We start from the raw sequence: 22,271 nt of genomic DNA on the forward strand, positions 1-22,271 counted from the left end.
TGTTTAACCTGAGTTCAGTGAATATTAATCAAAGGTCTTTTTGAAAGCTATTGCTAAAATTTATTCAAATGAAGTTACCCTGAACTTAAAAGCTGAAGGAAAGGGTAAACTTGAAAATGTTACTTTAATAAAGTATAAAAATCTTAGTATAACACACGAGTAACTGCCAGTATTACTTTCTGAGCACAAAAGATGGCCCCGCATGTGTAAAATTACATACCTGAAGTATGACCTCAGTTATGCATATACATGTGAAAGAGAGTATATGTATGTATATTTGTCACATATACAGGGCAGATATATCAAACTATTAACCGTAACTATGTCTGGCCAAAATAATTATTAGATATTTTAACTTTTCTTTACAGTTCTCTATATTTTCCAAATACAGAGTATATACTCATATCTGTATTTTCCAGGCCATTTCACTTTGTTGCTAAGATGTCCCTTTATTTTAGTACCTTGCTAATTCAATACACTATAGAAAATGTTGCTTTTACATTAAAAAACATATACGCTCGAGAGGATTACAGATGAACTTGATAAGCCAAAAAGAAGATAAAGCATTCTAGTCAAATGTTGTTCAATTCAAACAATAAGGGCCACATTCATAATTTTAAATTTTCTAGTAGCCAACTAAAAAGTTACAAAGAAATGGGTAAAAATAATTACATTATATATTTTATTTAATCCAATATAGGCAAAATATTAGCATTCCAATGCAATCAATATAAAAATGATGAATTAAGCATTTTACATTTTTAAAAAATCTTTGGAATTTGGTGTGTATTTTCCACTTGGAACACATAAATTCAACTAGCTGCATTTCAATGCTCAAAAGTCACATGTGGCTAGAGGTTTCCTTAGAGACAGCACAGGTCTAAGCAGAGGGACAACAGGACCGAAGCCACAGAGGCAGAGAAGCACAAGGCACAGCTGGAGAAGGGAAAGATCACGTAAGTGGAACTGAGGATCAACGGGCAGGCAAACTGCCAGTTATGATGGTCACTGTGTGCTACTGAGGGCTTTACAATCTTATTATCAGTGAGATCCACACCAAAAGAGTATAAATAAGAGCCAACACAATAAAGTTTTAGAAAGTTCTCTCCAAAAGAAAAGTGTAGAAAAGACTGTAACAAAAGGTAGGTCTGTAAGAATTCACATGAGAGATGTTTACTGCGGCACTATTCACAATAGCAAAGACTTGGAACCAACCCAAATGTCCATCAATGATAGACTGGATTAAGAAAATGTGGCACATATACACCATGGAATACTATGCAGCCATAAAAAAGGATGAGTTCATGTCCTTTGTAGGGACATGGATGAAGTTGGAAACCATCATTCTGAGCAAACCATAGCAAGGACAGAAAACCAAACACCTCACGTTCTCACACATAGGTGGGAATTTAACAATGAGAACACTTGAACACAGGGTGGGGAACATCATACACCGGGGCCTGTCGTGGGGTGGGGGGATGGGGGAGGGATAGCATTAGGAGATATACCTAATGTAAATGATGAGTTAATGGATGCAGCACACCAACATGGTACATGTATACATATGTAACAAACTTCCATGTTGTGCACATGTACCCTAGAACTTAAAGTATAATAATAATAATAAAAGAATTCACATGAGAGATGATGAAGGTTAAGGTTATGAGAGGAAGGGGCAGACAGATGATCTGGAGGTAAAATTGAGGAGAAGTACCTACAAACTTGGGATATTTATATTTTCCTGGTGACTTTTTTCTTTTGTCATACACTGGCCATCTTCATCTCTAGGAAAGCTACAAACACTGGTATAGCTGATAAACTTCGCTATTGCTTATGTTAATGCACTGTGTGTGACTGCATAACTGAGGACATATTGGGATTGGGGGAAGTAAAGGATGAAATCAAGAACAGAGGTTGTGAGAGCAGCAGGAGGCAGCCAAATGCCTAGGCGGATAGGGGCAGGTCCCCAGTGAAACTTCACCTCCAAGCCAAAGACAGTTTAAAGCCTGAAAGCCAAGCTGCAAGTTAAATCTTCAGACCGGATTGAGAACTTGTCTCCCTGTTTGGCATGCTTTCCTCTGACTGATCCCCACCCACCCTTCACCCATTTTACATATACTGACCCTTTCCTAATTGGTTTTCTACAGTGTCATGCCCACCTTTGAGTGGTGTCTTCACTTTAACCTTTTTTGCATACTCACAAACCAATCAGCACACACTCTCCAATCTGAGTCTATAAGAGAGCCTGGACCCAGTCACACAGGGGGAACTTTCCCACCTTCAGGTAAGGGAAGCATCCCCTATGCATCCCCTCTTTGCTGAAAGCCATTTTCATGGCTCAATAAAATTCTTCTCTGCCCTCCTCACCCTTCAATGTCCTGCATATCCTCATTCTTCTTGGGCATGGTACAAGAGCTTGGGAGCCGCTGAACATGGGTACAAGCTATAACACAGGTGAGCGGGGGCACGTCAGCATGGCCAAGCAAGGCCCAGGCGGGGCATCGCCACCAGGAGTCCACAATTTGCAAAGCGACTAAGAAGAAAAATCCTACATCAGTTGGGTTAGCTCTTGGCTTTGAGAGCTAAATGGAAGGTAGGTTTTCTGAGACAGCAAAGGTAGAGTGGAAGCACAGATTTAGGTACCTCTAAGACTAACAGAGTCCTAATCACATGTGCCACAAAGTTAGAAGAGAGGTGGGTGCCAGAGATGCGGCATTATGAACATGCACTTGTAATTAGTCCTTGAAGCTATCAGTTGCAGTGAGCCAAGATCACACCACTGCACTCCAGCCTAGGCAACAGAGACTGTCTCAAAAAAAAAAAAAAAAAAAAAAAGGCTGCAGTAAAGAACCTGGCCAAAACCCACCAAAACCAATATAGCAATGAGAGTGACCTCTGGGCGTCCTCACTTCTACACTCCCACCAGTGCCAGGACAGTTAACAAATGCCATGGTAATGTCAAGACATTATCCTATATGGTCTAAAAAGAGGCATGAATAATCCACCCCTTGTTTAGCATATCATCAAGAAATAACCATAAAAATGGGCAACCGGCAGCCCTTTTTTTTTTTTTATACTTTAAGTTCTAGGGTACATGTGCATAACGTGTAGGTTTATTACATATGTATACTTGTGCCATGTTGGTGTGCTGCACCCATCAACTCGTCAGCACCCATCAACTCATCATTTACATCAGGTATAACTCCCAATGCAATCCCTCCCCGCTCCCCGCTATAGGCCCCAGTGTGTGACGTTCCCCTTCCGAGTCCAAGTGATCTCATTGTTCAGTTCCCACCTATGAGTGAGAACATGCGGTGTTTGGTTTTCTGTTCTTGTGATAGTTTGCTGAGAATGATGGTTTCCAGCTGCATCCATGTCCCTACAAAGGACACAAACTCATCCTTTTTTATGGTTGCATAGTATTCCATGGTGTATATGTGCCACATTTTCTTAATCCAGTCTGTCACTGATGGACATTTGGGTTGATTCCAAGTCTTTGCTATTGTGAATAGTGCCGCAATAAACATACGTGTGCATGTGTCTTTATAGCAGCATGATTTATAATCCTTTGGGTATATACCCAGTAATGGGATGGCTGGGTCATATGGTACATCTAGTTCTAGATCCTTGAGGAATCGCCATACTGTTTTCCATAATGGTTGAACTAGTTTACAATCCCACCAACAGTGTAAAAGTGTTCCTATTTCTCCACATCCTCTCCAGCACCTGTTGTTTCCTGATTTTTTAATGATTGCCATTCTAACTGGTGTGAGATGGTATCTCTTTGTGGTTTTGATTTGCATTTCCCTGATGGCCAGTGATGATGAGCATTTTTTCATGTGTCTGTTGGCTGTATGAATGTCCTCTTTTGAGAAATGTCTATTCATATCCTTTGCCCACTTTTTGATGGGGTTGTTTTTTTCTTGTAAATTTGTTTGAGTTCTTTGTAGGTTCTGGATATTAGCCCTTTGTCTGATGAGTAGATTGCAAAAATTTTCTCCCATTCTGTAGGTTGCCTGTTCACTCTGATGGTAGTTTCTTTTGCCGTGCAGAAGCTCTTTAGTTTAATTAGATCCCATTTGTCAATTTTGGCTTTTGCTGCCGTTGCTTTTGGTGTTTTAGACATGAAGTCCTTGCCCATGCCTATGTCCTGAATGGTATTACCTAGGTTTTCTTCTAGGGTTTTTATGGTATTAGGTCTAACATTTAAGTCTCTAATCCATCTTGAATTAATTTTCATATAAGGAGTAAGGAAAGGATCCAGTTTCAGCTTTCTACTTATGGTTAGCCAATTATCCCGGCACCATTTATTAAATAGGGAATCCTTTCCCCATTTCTTGTTTTTCTCAGGTTTATCAAAGATCAGATGGCTGTAGATGTGTGGTATTATTTCTGAGGACTCTGTTCTGTTCCATTGGTCTATATCTCTGTTTTGGTACCAGTACCATGCTGTTTTGGTTACTGTAGCCTTTGTCTCAGCCCAAAATCTCCTTAAGCTGATAAGCAACTTCAGCAAAGTCTCAGGATACAAAATTAATGTGCAAAAATCACAAGCATTCTTATACACCAGTAACAGACAAACAGAGAGCCAAATCATGAATGAACTTCCATTCACAATTGCTTCAAAGAGAATAAAATACCTAGGAATCCAACTTACAAGGGATGTAAAGGACCTCTTTAAGGAGAACTACAAACCACTGCTCAGTGAAATAAAAGAGGACATAAACAAATGGAAGAACATACCATGCTCATGGATAGGAAGAATCAATATCGTGAAAATGGCCATAATGCCCAAGGTAATTTATAGATTCAATGCCATCCCCATCAAGCTACCAATGACTTTCTTCACAGAATTGGAAAAAACTGCTTTAAAGTTCCTATGGAACCAAAAAAGAGCCCGCATCTCCAAGACGATCCTAAGTCAAAAGAACAAAGCTGGAGGCATCACGCTACCTGACTCCTTTACTTTCTTAATAAACATTCCTTTACTTTCACTTTACTGTATAGATTCACCTAGAATTCTTTCTCGTGCAAGATCCAAGAACCCTCTCTTGGGATCTGGATTGGGACCCCTTTCTGGTAACATCTTTCTGGTGACCCACAGAAGAGATAATAATGAGGAAGCCCCTGACCCAGGGCTAACTTTGGGTAAGTGGTGGGGTCCGATAAAGCCACTGGTAATTTATTCATAATAAATTACCAATAAAGATGACATTTGACTTGCACCACTTACCTCCAAGGGCTATTGTAAACATCACATGAAAAAAACACACGTGGCCAGGCGCAGTGGCTCACACCTGTAATCCCAGCACTTTGGGAGGCCAAGGCAGGCAGATCACCGGAGGTCAGGAGTTCAAGACCAGCCTGGCCAACACGGTGAAATGCTGTCTCTATTGAAAATACAAAAATTATCTGGGGTGGTAGTAGGTGCCTGTAATCCCAGCTACTCAGGAGGCTGACACAGGAGAATCACTTGAACCTGGGAGATGGAGGTTGCAGTGAGCCGAGATGGCGCCACTGCACTCTAGCCTGGGTGACAGAGCGAGACTCCATCTCAAAACAACAACAACAACAAAACCCCACACATGTGAGGTCATTTAGAATCTGTAAAGTGCCATGGAGATTTAAAGTAGGTATGATGACTACCCATTCACTCTCTCTCTGGGTCTCTCTCATTTCCCCTCCCACTACTTATACCTCCAACTCTACTATTCTCCCCCATTTCCATGCCTAGGCTCAGCTCTATCAAAAGAAAATATAGGCCACGCACGATGTTGAGACCATCCTGGCCAACATGGTGAAACCCCGTCTCTACGAAAAATACAAAAATTAGCTGGACATGGTGGTGTGCATCTATAATCCCAGCTACTCGGGAGGCTGAGGCAGGAGAACTGCTTGAACCCAGGAGGTAGAGGTTGCAGTGAGCCAAGATCGCACCACTGTACTCCAGCCTGGGTGACAGAATAAGAGAAAGAAAAGAAAAGAAAAGAAAAAGAAAAGAAAAGAAAAGAAAAGAAACAAAAGAACAGAAAAGAAAGAAAATATAAAAACAGAATAATTACATCAGCCTTAAGATAGCTGTAAGACACATATATATAGATAAACTTAGTCCCAGATCCCATATTCCAAGCATTTGACCTTTCTCTATACCAGAGGAAATTTTGCTAAACTAAAACAACAGGGGTTGGGAGGAGGATTCCACCACAATTATAAGGCAAGTGGAATATAAAAATATAAAACAAGAGTAAATAAGAAATTAATGTCAACGAGCAAACCAAAGACATCTAAAGAACAAAACACGATCCCCTTACATGCCACTGTCATCCACGGTAAACTAGGGATAGGTAATTTCTTCCCAATCAAATATTATTTTACAAGTTTATGATAATCATTTCCTCCCTTTTCTTTATACACAGAACCACCTGTAGATAAAACCCTAAATGATATAGTTTAGTTTTGCCAGTTTTCAAAAAATACAGTTTTGCCTATTGAACTTTCACACTATACGTATTCTTTTGCAATTTGCTTTTCACTAAACATTTTGCTGTAAGAGTCACCCAGGTTTATATGAGTAACTGTAGGTCCTTCAGCTGTGTATATTGAACATAGTACTTTTCATCCATGCCACTATTGATAGTCTTCTGACTTGCTTCAAGCCTGGGACCATTACAAAAAATGCTACTTCGAATATTTCTATATGGGCTTCCTGGTACACACGTGCAAATTCCTCTATAGAGTACATCTAAGAATGGAGGCAGTGTGTTAAAGAGTAGATACATATTCAGTTTTACTAAATAAAGATCAAAGCAGCTGCACCTAAATACATTCTTAACAAAGTAATATTTCCTACTGGCGCACTGCCTTCTTTTATAATTTAAATGTAACGTTAATTTCCAGTTTGGCAATTGTACCTGTTTTCGATATTTGCCCCATTTTGAAAGGGATTTAATTCATTTTCACTTTATGCAAAATAAGAGTAAAACTACATCTCCAGTCCAATAAGCAACATCTAGCTCCACAAAGAACCAACAGGGAGAATTCAGATATTCATATCTTATGACTGACTGGCTTCTGTACATCTCTGGAAGTTATACCAAGAATCCCAAGGTCATTGGAGCTCTTCATTCTCTCTTCTGTTTGGCTCACTCTTTTTGTGTGCTGCAATCATGTTTATTAAGATTGCTTAAAGGCCAGGCTGGTGGCTCAGGGGTCAGAACTTTGAGAGGCTGAGGCGGGTGGATGGCTTGAGCTCAGGAGTTCGAGACCAGCCTGGGCAACATGGCAAAATCCAGTCTCCACAACAAATACAAAAATTAGCTGGGTATAGTGGCATATGCGTGTAGTCTCAGCTACTCAGGAGGCTGAGGTGGGAGGATCGCTTAAGCCCGAGAGGCAGAGGTTGCAGTGAGCTGAGATCACATTATTGCACTCCAGCCTGGGCAACAGAGCAAGACCCTGTCTTAAAAAAAGAAAAGAAGAAGAAAGAAAGATTTCTTATTTCTTTAATCATTTAACATACAAGTTAGGCTCCATAAATTTAAGTTCCCATGTACAAAAAATTGTGTGGTATTTTTATCATTCAATATCAGAACGACATCTAACCTGCCTACCAGGTATGGGGGGAAAAATAGATATGGCAACATCTGTAGTAAGAAAATGTAATATATTTCTTAAATATTGAGTTTTATGTACTATGAAGATGTATGTGATGTTATAAACTTCAGACACAAGAATGAAGATGTTTTTTCCAGAGAACTTGCCTCTTTCCACCCATCTTTGCCCATCATAAAAAACTATTAACATTTATGGTCCGATTACTTAAATTATGCTGCTGCTGCACTGACTACATGAAAGACTAAAAGACATGATTTTTAAAAATCCTTCAAAATAAATACATTTCAAATAATCAGCACAATTATTTTCTAATTCTGCCAGAATCTGAAAACATACAAATAAAATTTTAAAACACAAAAATATAACTTAAAAGCAAATGAATCACAGTATATCATTTTGTTGTACCAAAATACCCATACAATCATTGACGATCTGAAAACATCTCAGTGGTAACCATGTAAGAGAAACCCTGTGTCAACACTTTGGTACTGAATTAGAGAAAACCAGTCTATTGGAGAAAAATATGCAACAAGTGTTTTCTTTTAGAAATGTAATGGAAACGCCAGGACAATAAAACACCCAAGTTTGCTAAAAATATACAGGTATTTTGGCCAGGCATGGTGGCTCACGCCTGTAATCCCAGTACTTTGGGAGGCCGAGACGGGCGGATCACGAGGTCAGGAGATCGAGACCATCCTGGCTAACACGGCGAAACTCCGTCTCTACTAAAAATACAAAAAATTAGCCGGACGAGGTGGCGGGCGCCTCGTAGTCCCAGCTACTCGGGAGGCTGAGGCAGGAGAATGGCGTGAACCCGGGAGGCGGAGCTTGCAGTGAGCGGAGATTGCACCACTGCACTCCAGCCTGGGCGACAAAGCAAGACTCCGTCTCAAAAACAAAAAACAAAAAACAAGAAACAAAAAACCATACACATACACACACACACACACACACACACATTTTATAAAATAAAATATTCATGAATAGGCCATGTGCGGTGGCTTACGCCTGTAATCCCAGCGCTTTGGGAGGCCAAGGTGGGCAGATTGCTTGAGGACAGGAGTTCAAGACCAGCCTGGCCAACATGGTGAAATCCCATCTCTACTAAAAATACTAAAATTAGCTGGGCATGGCGGCACATGCCTGTAATCCCAGCTACTCAGGAGACTGTCAGAAGAATCGCTTGAACCTGGGAGGCGGAGGTTGCAGTGAGCCAAGATGGCACCATTGTACTCCAGCCTGGGTGACAGAGTGAGAGACACAGTATCAAAAAAAAAAAAAAAAAAAAAAATCATGAATACTTTTCAAGTTAAATATAGAGAAATATTTTACAAAAATCAAAAAGAAAAGGAATGTAAGTTTTCAGTGGCTTATTTTGTAAAACTGAAGACCTCAATCAAAATGTCCAAGAATTAATATATCTGAAAAAAATTCCAAATTATAGAAGAAAAACATCAGGTAAAAAGATGTTTCGCTGCAATGATACTTAAGCAAGCATTTATAAACCATCTAAATGCACATAAGATGCAATTTAAATAAATGACAGTAAATCCACACAGAAGAGGTAATAAAAACAATGTTTACTGAAGTTTATAACAATATGAGAAATGTGATCAAGTTTACAGCTAAACACAATAGGATATATCATCACATCATACAGAATAGTGTTGCTGCCCCAAAATGCTCTATGCTCTACCTACTTATGCATCTTCTCCTCCCCCTGAAACCCTGGCTATCACTGATCTTTTTACTGTCTCTATTTTTTTTTTTGCACTTTCCAGAATGTCATATAATTTAAATCATACAGTATAGACAGCCTCTTTAAACTGGCTTCTTTCCTTTAGCTATATGCATTTAAGGTTCTTCCATGTCTTTTCCTGGCTTAACAGCTCTTTTCTTCTTATTGCTGAATAAAATTCCACTTTATGAATGTACCACAGTTTGACTCATCTGTAGAAGGACATCTTGGTTGCTTCCAATTTGGGGCAACTTTGCATTTGTCTAAATGCTTAGTACTGTACAACACAATGAGTAAACCCTAAACTATGGATTTTAGTCCAAAATAATGTATCAATATTGGCTTGTCAACTGTCACAAAGGTGGTACACTAATGGAAGATGCTTACAGGGGAAACTTGAAGAGGAAATGTGTGTATGAGGACTGTATGCATTTTCCACTCATTTTTCTGTAAACCTAGAACTGCTCCAAAACATAAAGTCTATTAATTTTTAAAGTAAAATGTAAAGAATGAACAGGACAAAGGCACAACCATAAAGAGAATGACAGTGGAGCCCTAAGTGGTTGATGGATTTTAACAATTTCTTGTATAAAGTTAGCAGTGAATGTGGTGAGACACAGTCAAATTCTCAGAGAAGAGGATGAAAAAAATTCCTGGCGGAGTCTTTGGCAGGGGGTCCAGAAGTAGAGAAGGCATGTGAAGTGGGGCAAGAGTGAGAAGTGGGCCTGGACATGAAGGTTTGTCAGAAGTCTTTAAGTAAAACAATCACCTCATATAAGGGTACTGACCTAGTCCTTAGTCATCCAGATTTTTTTTTTTTTTTTTTTTTTTTATTTTTGTGTGTGTGTGTGAATTCTCACTCTATCGCCCAAGTTGGAGTTGCAGTGGTGCAGTGGCACAATCTCAGTTCGTTGCAACCTCTGTTTCCCAGGTTCAAGCAATTCTCCTGCCTCAATCTTCCAAGTAGCTGGGACTATAAGTGTCTGCCACCATGCCCGGCTAAGCCATCCAGATTTTCAAGTGTGCTCATGTCATTCTAACAAAGGCTTGATAGCATTCATCCTTTTAACAAATATTTAGTATCTCCCATAACCCAGGATCTCTGCTAATGCACTGAGGGTTCAGGTACAATAAGCAACTCCTGCTCATAACACATTCTTCATATTCTAGCAGGGGACACTAGGTAGGTAACAGAGAGGCCTAGAGCAGTTTAAGAACCCACGGCTACCCAGGAAAACAGATGATTCTACACAGACCCTACCATCTCTCCACTCTAATTCTCTACTCCATTTCATTCTGCTTCACGCCTACACCTGATACCCCACATCCTTCCCCCAAGGTCCACAAACTCATGACCACAATGTTTCTCCTGGAGCCACCATTGCTTACAGCATCATGGCAACCCAGAGATGCAAGTGGTTGTTCAGGGCAGCATCACACACAGAAGCAAACTAAGGCAGGAAATGCAGGGGCTATTAAGCCAACAGCAATGAAGAAGGATCCGAACAATATGGGGGACTGAGAGAAGACAATAGGAGACCTGAGAACAAACCAGGTCTAGAAATTATCTTTAAGCCGGGCGTGGTGGCTCACGCCTGTAATCCCAGCACTTTGGGAGGCCGAGGCAGGCAGATCATGAGGTCAGGAGATCGAGGCAATCCTGGCCAAAATGGTGAAACCCCATCTCAACTAAAAAAAATTACAAAAATTAACTGGGCATGGTGGCGTGTGCCTGTAATTCCAGCTACTTGGGAGGCTGAGGCAGGAGAATCGCTTGAAACAGGCAGTCAGAGGTTGCAGTGAGCTGAGATGGCACCACTGTACTCCAACCTGGTGACACAGCGAGATGCCATCTCAAAAAAAAAAGAGAGAGAGAGAGAGAGAAAGAAATTATCTTTAAAAATAAGGGTCCCACAATTTTTTATTTAAGAAATTATCTTTAAAAATAAGTGATAACGCCACAATTTTTTAGTTACTCACACAGCATCTCTCTTGATCAACATGTGTATAAATAGGTAACATTATTTCTACTTTTAGAAACATTGTTGCAAAGCTTTACACTTTGGAACAGTTACTATTGAAGACACCTGCTCTCTTAAAGCTAGTATCTGCTAGTCTACACTTTCTAAAATAAACAAACTAGATACAAAGTACAGCATGAGGACTAGAGTTAATAGTCCTGAAAAGTGTTAATAGGCATGAAAAATGGTACTGATAGCTAGCAAGGCTTTCAATTTGATGAAGTTATGGTGAAGGGTACTACTGGGGTTAATCTGCACTTATTATCCTTTTTAATAATCTAAAAAAGGGGGAAATTACATTAATTTTGCAGGTAATTTTGCAAGCTGAAAGGCTAAAGGACCATGAAACAAGAAAGATAAAAACATTTAAGGTTGCTCGGAAAACTAAAGAAATTGACATAGATGAGAGGGAGAAAAAAAGATGAAGTAAGTGAATGGTAAACGAGTATTTATTTTCAGCTCGCATTTTGTTCTGGACACTTATCACACGTTATTTAAACGTGACAAAAGCCCACAGACAAAGATACTCTAAGTTTCATTTTTAAATGAGGAAACTGGGACTCAGCAAAGTTAATAACTTGCTCACGGTGACTCAACTTGTAAAAGGCAGGGCCTGGTTTCCAGCTGAGACCTTTCTGATGCCAAAAGCCATATTCTATTCCAATCCACCACCCTGTTGGTGAAGAGGGACAGCTGTTTCTCTCCCTCTCTTCCTTTTGTCAAGTATGGGACCCTGTGTCCTGCAGAAGTGATGAAGGCTGCTAAGCACCACAATGAATGGCACCCTGCTCTCTCTCTCCACCACTTGTCCAACTGTTTGATGGGCCTTTAAGGACCATGGTCTCACAAAGATTATGAACAAGTACAAGAGGGGAAAAATGCAGAGCCATGTGCCATAATCCTATAAAGCATCATCATTCCGTTTTTATAGATAGGGAAAAGCTTGGAGAAATTACAACTTTCCCAAGTATAGAGCTTATTAGCGTGCAGTCAGGTCTGATCAGACCCCACATTCTTCATATACTGTCTTACCTAGCACTTCTGGAAGGACTAAGGATTAAAATATACATTTTTAACAGACAAACTGAACTTTACAATAGTAATTCATCCTCAGAGTGATTCTATTTTCCTCCAACACTAATTATGAAAATAGTCAAACATACAGAAAAGTCAAAAAATTCTCTAATGAATACCCATAAACTCAGCTCCAAGATTTTACATTAACATTTTGCTGTATTTGTGATAATATCCCTATCTATCTATCAATCCCTCTATTCATCCATAAATGTAACTTATTTTATTAATGTATGTCAAAGTTAAGTTGCAGAAACACAGTGATTCTATTTTTTTTATTATTATTATTTTTTAATCAAGATAGAGTCTCGCTCTGTCGCCCAGGCTGGAATGCAATGTCACGAACTTGGCTCACTGCAACCTCCATCTCCCAGGGTTCAAGTAATCCTCTCACCTCAGTCTACAGATTAGCCAGGATTACAGGTGTGACATCACATCCAGCTAATTTTAGTATTTTTAGTAGAGATGGGGTTTCACCATGTTGTCCAGGTTGGTCTTGAACTCCTGAACTCAGGTGATCCGCCTGCCTGGGCCTCCTAAAGTGCTGGGATTACAGGTGTGAGCCACCGTGCCTCGCCTGATTCTATTTTAAAAGGGGAAGCTTTGAATAACTCTTAACATTAGTTTTTTAATAACTCAACATTAATCTTTGAAAAAAATATTTATGTAATTATAAATATTAAGAATTATCCATGTAAAAGGTGGTCTCAAAGCTACACAAGCTATAGTTTTAGGATTTTTCCTACTATACACAAATTATGTCAGTGAGTAACCTTGAATAAATTTAATCTTTAAATTTACTCCAAACACCCATTCTGAAATTAACATAAATTAAAACAGTTGCTTAATAAAAGTTACACTCACTTGACTGGGATATAATTTAACAGTTTTAAAGCAAATCAGTTTTAACCACTTCATTTTTCAAAGAATAAGATTTATAGTCTCAAAAAATAGAATTCCATAATTTCAATTTCAATATTCTCACTTTTAAATATTTTTAAATTCTACAATTTACAATACAATCTCAAAAATATATTAAATCATTAGCACCAAATAAATGGCACCTGTAGCAAGCCTCAGAAACTTATCCCAGGATTTCATCTGCAATTGATTGTTTTATTCTATATTCTTCCTGGCAAATACAAACTAATTCGTTCTTCAACTATTTGTAGCATGAAAGAGGCCATCAGTCTTCCCTTCAAATCTGTTAACAAGAAAATGAGAGTAGAAGGTGGGACTCCTAAAGCCAATTCTGGGAGCTGGTTTAACAGGGGTTGTCAGCAAATTACAAGAACAAAAGATAACAAAGCTGTATTTTGACATTAGATTACTTCCAATGAATACCATTTTTAAAACACCTTTTAAGAAGTCTAAAATCTGAAGCCATACTTTTGTCAAAGAGCAATTTTTATTACTACTCTACAACTAAATATAGTTCTTTTGCATCATAAACACTATTCTAAATCTTCAATGTATCCCTGCAAGGAACTACTGCACAAAAACAGTAAACTGAAATTACCTATATTTTATAAGTCACAAAATGAGTTCAATCCTGAAAGGGGGGGGGGGGGGGGGGCAGTCATTCTTTCTGTGAGCATATAAAATCTTTCAAATTATTCCAAATAGAGATGAAATGAGAATATAATTATTGTTTATTAAGCAGTTTCTTTTTTGAAAGTTCAAAGCATTTTAATTAGAAATCTGTTATTTTCACAACTATGCCCGTTTCTGATTGCCACAGACTTTTTCTCTTACCGTAGTTTTTCTCTCTCAATGAGTCACCCTAGAAAAAGCCAAAACTGAACAGAAAAATAACAGACAAGTAAAATACATTATAATTATTGCATACCATACCCATCACAATGAATTCAATAGTTTTCTCAAAAACAGAAATTAGGAATATGAGTTTTAATCTTCAAGTTCTACTGTATTAATTTCTCTATCATAGCATTTGCCTAAAGAAATAAACACTCCTTTGGCCTTATAATTTGGCTTGGACACCCACCATTGCAAGCAAAGGAAAAAAAAAACATTTTGGATGGCTCATTCAAATGGAAAAACCATATATCAGAAGTTATTGTGTAAAACCTCAGAACTTGTGGTGGAAAATGAAGTTTGGCAGAACACATTTAATTAGATTTGACGCTTCAAAATATGAAATAATTATAATGACATTACAGCTTTCTCTTATAACTTAAAACACAGAAGAAATTTCAAAGTCAACACTTCCTTGCTTCACCCCCTTTTTTGACATTAGAGAAAAATATATTAAAAGAAAAGGCCAAAGTGGTAAGGATAGAATCAAATGAAAAAAAAACCAAATAAATGTTACAACTTATTTCACCTCATGATATCAAATTTTCAACATATTTCTTTCATCATCTACCTGAATCTCTATTATACATTTATTGTATACATTATTATATGTATGTTATATTACAACACATACAATATATACCAAACATCTGATAATTTTCATAATTTATTTACATTAAAAATCTGAGGAAACTTGGAAATCATAAGGCCTTTATTTTTTCAGTACTTTGAAAACAAAAGTTATACCTTAAATATTACCACGTAATAATATCTGATACTAATACTGACCATTTACTGTATACTTCCAAGGTACCAGTCTTTTTCCTATACATTTGCTCATTTGATCTCAGCAGCCCCACAAAGGAAGGTATTATTCTCATTTTATTGTGAGGAATTTGAGTCATTGAGAGGTTAATAGCCCAAGAACACACAGTTAATAAATAGCAGGTCTGGCATTCAATTCTAGGTCTACCTAACACAAACATCTAGAGTCCAGTACATCCCTCTTGTATAATACCAAATTATTGTAAACCACAGCTAGATCCTCCTACAAAGGACAATGTAAGTGGTGGCCCTCAAAATTAGAAAAGAGGATAACCTGTTTCAATCACAGAATTGTTTTCTGAGGGACTCCTTACATATTTTGGCCTGTTTTGTTTTGTTTCGTTTTTTGTTTAAAAAAAAAAAAAAAAAACCAGTTGGCAGGGTTAGATTGGGTAGTGAGTGATCTACTTTGGCAACAATCCTTACCATTACCACTAAGCAGAGCTGTAGTTTAAGATGATGACTAGAGCTGAAAGGTACCTTAGATGCCAACATACAAAAGAGATCAGTAGCCTTCCAAATTGAGAATTTCAGTGAGGAGCATTCCAGCACAACCCACTTAATACCTGGTATGGACTGAATTTTTGTGTCACCCTCAGAATTCCTATCTTGAAGCCATAGCTCTCAATATGAAGGCATTAGAAGGTAGAGCCTTTGGAAGGTGATTAGGCTTTGATGAGGTCGTGAGAGTGGAGTCCCCATGATGGGCGTAGTGCCCTCATAAGAAAAGACCAGAGCTTCCTTCTCTGCCCTGTGAGGACACAGCGAGAAGGTAGACATCTACAAGTCAGGAATAGGGTTCTACACCAAGAAGTGAATCTCCTGGCACCTGGATATCCGACTTCCCAGGCTCCAGAGCTGTGTGAAATATATTTCTGTTGTTCAAGACACCCAGTCTACAGTATTTTGTTACAGCAGCCCAAGCTGACTAAGACAATACTTTACCATCTAACATCCTGTCCCATCACATAACAAATTATGGAAGTAGGGGTCTTCAGTCATTTGCTTTATAAAACATCTTTAACAGATGGGCATGATAGCTGATGCCTGTAATTCCAGCACTTTGGGAGGCCGAGGCGGGCAGATCACTTGAGGTCAGGAGTTCAAGACCAGCCTGGCCAACATGGTGAAATCTTGTCTCTAGTAAAAATACAAAAAATTAGGAGTGGTGGCAGGGGCCTGTAATCCCAGCTACTCAGGCGGCTGAGGCATGACAATTGCTTGAGCCTGGGAGGCAGAGGTTGCAGTGAGCTTACATCACGCCACTGCACTCCAGACTGAGTGACAGAGCTAGATAGGCTCTGTCTCAGGAAAAAAAAAAAAAAAAAAAAAAAAAACAACTTTAATACGGCAGGGTGATATGCTTGTAGATTAAAGAAAGAATTAACTATTAACTGCCTTACTGACTATACTTAAGGCTACCCATAATATTGATATCATTGATTAGTTTGAAACATTTGAAATATTTATAATTCCGGTTGAGTCCGCATCAAATGTTTTCTTTATTAAAATCTTTAATTGGCAAATTTTATAAACAAACTGTCAAAAAAGCAAATATAATAACCTTTTAGATAAATTAGTCAATAAGAAATGGTACCATAGTGATTGTTGTCAAGGCAAGTTCACTTAGGAAGCAAGGAGAACTCTCGTGTGGGCAATATCTGTTTAACAATCACATTTTCCTTCTTTAACTGTTATTGGCCACATTTTGCACCACATAAAATGAAAAGCCAGTTGGAGAAAACATGGCTGGCATATTCACTTTTGTCAGTTTTTCAAAATATTTTAACATAAATTTCAAATTTGAGCAGACCAAAAAGATCCAAAGTTCTTACATTTTTAAATTGTCTTATATAAATTTGTCCAGGATTTTCTGATCATTAGCTGTTGTTCTAATTAAATTTATTTTCTTTCTTTCTTTCTATTGTAACTAATAAGCACCAGCACAGCTTCAGGGCAGAAAACAAAAATAGTTATTTACATGAGAACAGATGTTGTATAATTTTCTATTTTGTATATAATACCTCACTTATTCCTCACAATAACTCTGTTCAAATGGTCTTATATTTGTCAGCATTACACATCAGGTCATGAGATTTTAAACGCTGGAGAACTTGGTAAGGTCATGCTGAGGTACGATTCTATCCCAAATCTTCTGATTCTGATTATCAGGCTCTAGAACCCACCCTTAGCCACCAGGATGTCCAGGAGTGGGAGATGAGGAAAGGCAGCTGAGAGGTCCCGGGGCAATAATAATCCAGGGTGAAATATTGGGAGGATTTGAATGCCCAAGAAGCTCCCAGGCACCTCCCACCACCAGGGGTACTACTAGCTCTAGTTTTGCAAAGATTCCTGTGGGTAAGTCCTAAAACACAGGGGAAACTATGGGAATCCTTATTCCTTATTAACTCTAAAGTCTGTTGCCTGGCAAACCCAGGCTACTGCCCTCACAGCAAATCCTTATCAGGCTTCCAGCAGATGAAATCTATTCTATAAAGAACAGTCAAAAAATCCCTAGTTACATTCACATTTGTTGTTATTTCACATGTGACATCTATAGAAACACTCCGCTCTCCACACAAGAATTAAAATGTGCCACTACTCTCTCAATATGGTACCAAGGACACAATCCTGAAGAAAAGCGAAAATCCCCAAAATATAGGTTTAATCATGATCTGGAGCTGAAAATAAGAGCAAATCTTGGCTACAATTATGCACCACACACCTAACAAAACTGAATCTCACTGAGCTACACTGAGAGCTGTACCTTTATATATAAAGTTTGAAAGAGGAAGATAGGACATAAAAACTACAGATATGGAAAAGACATAGATGATAAAATTGGCAAAAATTTTATTAATAACTGAATATTAGCACCAAAACAGTTAGTGTGCATTTAGGTTAATTTTTTAAAATGCAGACTCCAGAATCAGGGAAGTTAGAGTTCCAATTTATTTATTCCATGCTAAAGTACTGTACTCATTGTCAGACTCAAAAGATTTATCCTGAAAACTGGACCTCATCAGCAACAGAGCACACTAAGAACAGAAACCTAGGTAATACATGAGGAGGGGGTCCGTTGAATCCATTATAAGCTGCCTCGAAACAATACATTTCCTCAGTAGTTAGTAGCACTGGCTCAACCACATGCCATGAAAGGCCCACAGCGGAAGAGATTCAGGCACTGGAAAGGAGGATGCATTCATCAGTGGTGCTGAAATGGCTCGGATACATCAGAATCACCTAGAATAATTACTGAAGGTGCATATTACCAGGTCCCACCTCATGTCTAATGAATCAGAAATTCCAAGTTCTAACTACAACATATATTTCTGTTTTTAAAGTATGCCAGGTGGTTCTGGAATTCTGTGATTCAGTAAAAAGTTCATTTAAAAATACCACATTAATTAAAACTGCAACACCTTCTTCTAATTAGTAAAGTAATATATCAATTGATTCATTTTCCATTTTGTCAGCACATTAGAAGAATATTTAAACAGAAAGGAAACAATTTTTTCTTGTGCTGGAAATTTATGAATACAGGTTTGCTTGCACCTAGTATAGATAATACAAGATAAATATATTAATATATAATTCATTCTAACCCCTCCCAGTGACTTAAATAAACCACACTTGACACATTTGAAAAAGCTTTTTAAAAAAAACTAAAATCTGTAAGTTAATTTCTATTACACTAATTTTAAAAACTTACTAATGGTAATTAAAATGTCTTAGTAATTCCTCCAGTTATTTATTACATTCTGATTGAATGCCAACCAAGCACTCACTGAGGACTGCAGTGCCAATAATAAACAGGAGGAAGAGAGGCGGATCCCACCTCATGGGGCTTTTAGTCTAAGATAGATAAATTGATAGCAGAGTGGTTACAAGAATACCTAATTGTAAAAATTCAACTTAAGTGAAATACAAACAACGCTATACTCAATAAAGGAGATTTTAAAATACAGAGGAAAATATCCATTTTCTTATTTTTATTGACTTTTAGAAGCAAATGGCTTTTAAGGACAGTTGGATGCTAAATTTACTGAAGCTGACAAGTATACTGTGGTAGCATAAGCGATATCCTCTTTCAGGAAATACACATTAAAGTATTTAGGAGTAAAGGGATATTACAATGCACATAACTTATCCACAAATGGTTAAAAAAAAGTGTGTGTGTGTGTGTGTGAGAGAGAGACAGAGAGAGAGAGAGAGAGAGAGAAAGAGAAGCGGGGAAGAGAGAGAAGAAAGTACAGAATGAGACAGAGGAGGAGAAAAAACAACAAAACAAATGGGATAAAATGTTAACAGTAAATCAATCTGGATAAAGTTACATATAGTTTTTTGTGATATTTTTATTTGGGGGACTTTTCTATATGTGCGAACTTATTTCAAAATAAAAAATATTTTTTAAGTAGGAGAATGGAGATAAATGGGAAAAAAGATTGTTGTTCATTCTTGAACAGGGGTTGTGGGTAGATGGGAGTTCCTTCTACCATTCTCTCTACTCTGTATATCTTTAGGGTGTTTTTTGTTTTTTTTGAGGCAGAGTCTCTGTCACTCAGGCTGGAGTGCAGTGGTGTGATCACAGCTCACTGCAGCCTCAACCTCCCAGGCTCGAGCGATCTTCCCACTTCGGACTCCTAAGTAGCTGGGTCTACAGGCGTGCACCACTACGCCCAGCTAATTTTTGTATTTTTTGTAGAGGTGGTGTCTCACTATGTTGCCCAGGCTGGTCTCAAACTCCTGAGCTCAAGCGATCCATCCACCTCAGCCTCCCAAAGCACTGGGATTACGGGCATGAGCCACCGTGCCTGGCATCTACTCTATACATCCCTGAAATTTTCTGTAATAAAATGTTAGAAAAGAAAAATAAAGAATAAATGAAATCAGGTATGTAAAGTAGCTACCACAGTGCCTGGCAAATAGAAGGCATTCAGCAAATCACAGACATCGTTACTACAACTGAGTTCACATCTATCTTAAGCATTAGCTTTTGGCATTTAATTGCACACCAGTATTCACTACAGTCCACAGATGTTGGGTGGCGCTCTGCTGGATACTGCAGGGGACACCCATACAAGTCAAGGAGCTTATGCCCTCAGGACTTGGGTGACCACAATAACAAAAGGCAAAAACAGCAAAGGCTCAGGGGTCTGATGAACTGAGCTTAAGTTAACAAGCCAACATCATCTCTTTCCTATGTAATCTTACACAAAATAATGTATTAACCAGGAAAATCTCTTCATCCATCATTAAAAAATTAAAACCATCTATTTCAGATAGATGAGCCTATTATGAGAATAAATGAGATGCTCAAAAGTGGCACTGTAAACTCATACTATATAAATGTTAGTTCTCATTTTTTTCTATGTGGAGCCAACATAGGGAGAATGATGCATGTACGTAAGTTCCTACAAAGCAGAGTGATACAGTGGCAAAGCGTTACAGGAAAAGATCTCATGTAGCCAGGAGGGCAAAGGAAGTCTTCCTGGAGAAGGTGGAACTCAAGACAGTCCTTAATGGATGAATAGGCAGAAAATAAAGAGCCAGAGAGAGAAGTAAGGAGGACTCCAAGCTACTGTTCTATCCTAGCAAAGGCATAAAAAAGGAGAACATCTGTATAGCAAAAGAAACTACCATCAGAGTGAACAGGCAACCTACAGAATGGGAGAAAAATTCTGCAATCTACCCATCTGACAAAGGGTTAATATCCAGAATCTACAAAGAACTTAAACAAATTTATAAGAAAAAAATCAAACAACCCCATCAAAAAGTGGGCAAAGGATATGAACAGACACTTCTCAAAAGAAGACATTTATGCAGCCAACAGACACATGAAAAAATGCTCATCATCACTGGCCATCAGAGAAATGCAAATCAAAACCACAATGAGATACCATCTCACACCACTTAGAATGGCAATCATTAAAAAGTTAGGAAACAACAGGTGCTGGAGAGGATGTGGAGAAACAGGAACGCTTTTACACTGTTGGTGGGAAGGTACACCAGTTCAACCATTGTGGAAGACAGTGTGGCAATTCCTCAAGGATCTAGAACTAGAAATACCATTTGACCCAGCCATCCCATTACTGGGGATATACCCAAAGGATTATAAATCATGCTACTATAAAGACACATGCACACATATGTTTATTGCAGCACTATTCACAATAGCAAAGACTTGTAATCAACCCAAATGTCCATCAGTGATAGACTGGATTAAGAAAATGTGGCACATACACACCATGGAATACTGTGCAGCCATAAAAAAGGATGAGTTCGTGTCCTTTGTAGGGACATGGATGAAGCTGGAAACCATCATTCTGAGCAAACCATTGCAAGGACAGAAAACCAAACACCACATGTTCTCACACATAGGTGGGAATTGAACAATGAGAACACTTGGATACAGGGTGGCGAACATCACACACCCGGGTCTGTCGTGGGGTGGGGGGTAGGGGGAGGGATAGCATTAGAAGAAATACCTGATGTAAATTATGAGTTAACAGGTGCAGCAAACCAACATGGCATGTGTATACGTATGTAACAAACCTGCACATTGTGCACATGTACCCTAAAACTTAAACTATAATTTAGGAAAAAAAAAAGAAGAAGAAAGAAAAAGGAGAGTATCAGGATACAACAAAGTAACAGAGTCTTTCACAGAGTCTCAGAAACAAACAAAAGGATAACCAAAAACACATCTGTAACAGTAAATGAGAAGAAACTGCAGAAGGCCTTGCCTGACTCATAGGAGGGTCCAAGCAAGTGGTTCACTACTCATCCAGCCGCAGTTCCAGTACAAGGATTCTCCTCCTGCCCTGCCAGTGCCAACAAATTTCACTCCCAAATTGTATGCCTTTTTTACAATAAGGCACTCTGTTTCAAAGGAAACAATGTAAGCAACACATACAATGCACACACTGCTATGAAAAGAAATGCTTGCTATATCCAGGAAAACTTCAATCCCAACAAAAATGAATATAATCCAAATGAGTTTATAATTTACACTTGGCTTTGGAATATAATTTTTTTCAGTGAGGAACTTCCAAATCATATTTTCTAAAGCCAATAGTAAAGTAAGAGAATTCTTTAACTACCAACCAAAAGATCATCAGAAGTGATCACACAACTTAACTCAAATGCTGGCAACTTGATTGACTTTCCTGGAACATGGATTA

General features: G+C 38.4%; 1 protein-coding gene across 7 annotated transcripts in view; it reads right to left on the reverse strand.

Moving 5' to 3' along the window:
- The window catches only part of DYM (dymeclin), a 154,651-nt gene that overhangs the window by 7,938 nt on the left and 124,442 nt on the right, over positions 1-22,271 (reverse strand). The window contains exon 9 of one of the 7 annotated variants that reach the window (XM_031658825.1): positions 13,486-13,651. The exons of 5 other annotated variants lie outside the window; for them this stretch is intronic. In XM_031658825.1, the coding sequence (XP_031514685.1) occupies positions 13,569-13,651 (83 nt within the window). In that variant the 3' untranslated portion in view covers positions 13,486-13,568. Of the gene's footprint in view, positions 1-13,485; positions 13,652-16,417; positions 18,272-22,271 lie in introns of those variants that run through there. One more of the 7 variants, XM_031658826.1, reaches the window with a different exon arrangement.

This window comes from Papio anubis, chromosome 19 (assembly GCF_008728515.1).
Source record: "Papio anubis isolate 15944 chromosome 19, Panubis1.0, whole genome shotgun sequence".
Lineage (NCBI taxonomy): Eukaryota > Metazoa > Chordata > Mammalia > Primates > Cercopithecidae > Papio > Papio anubis.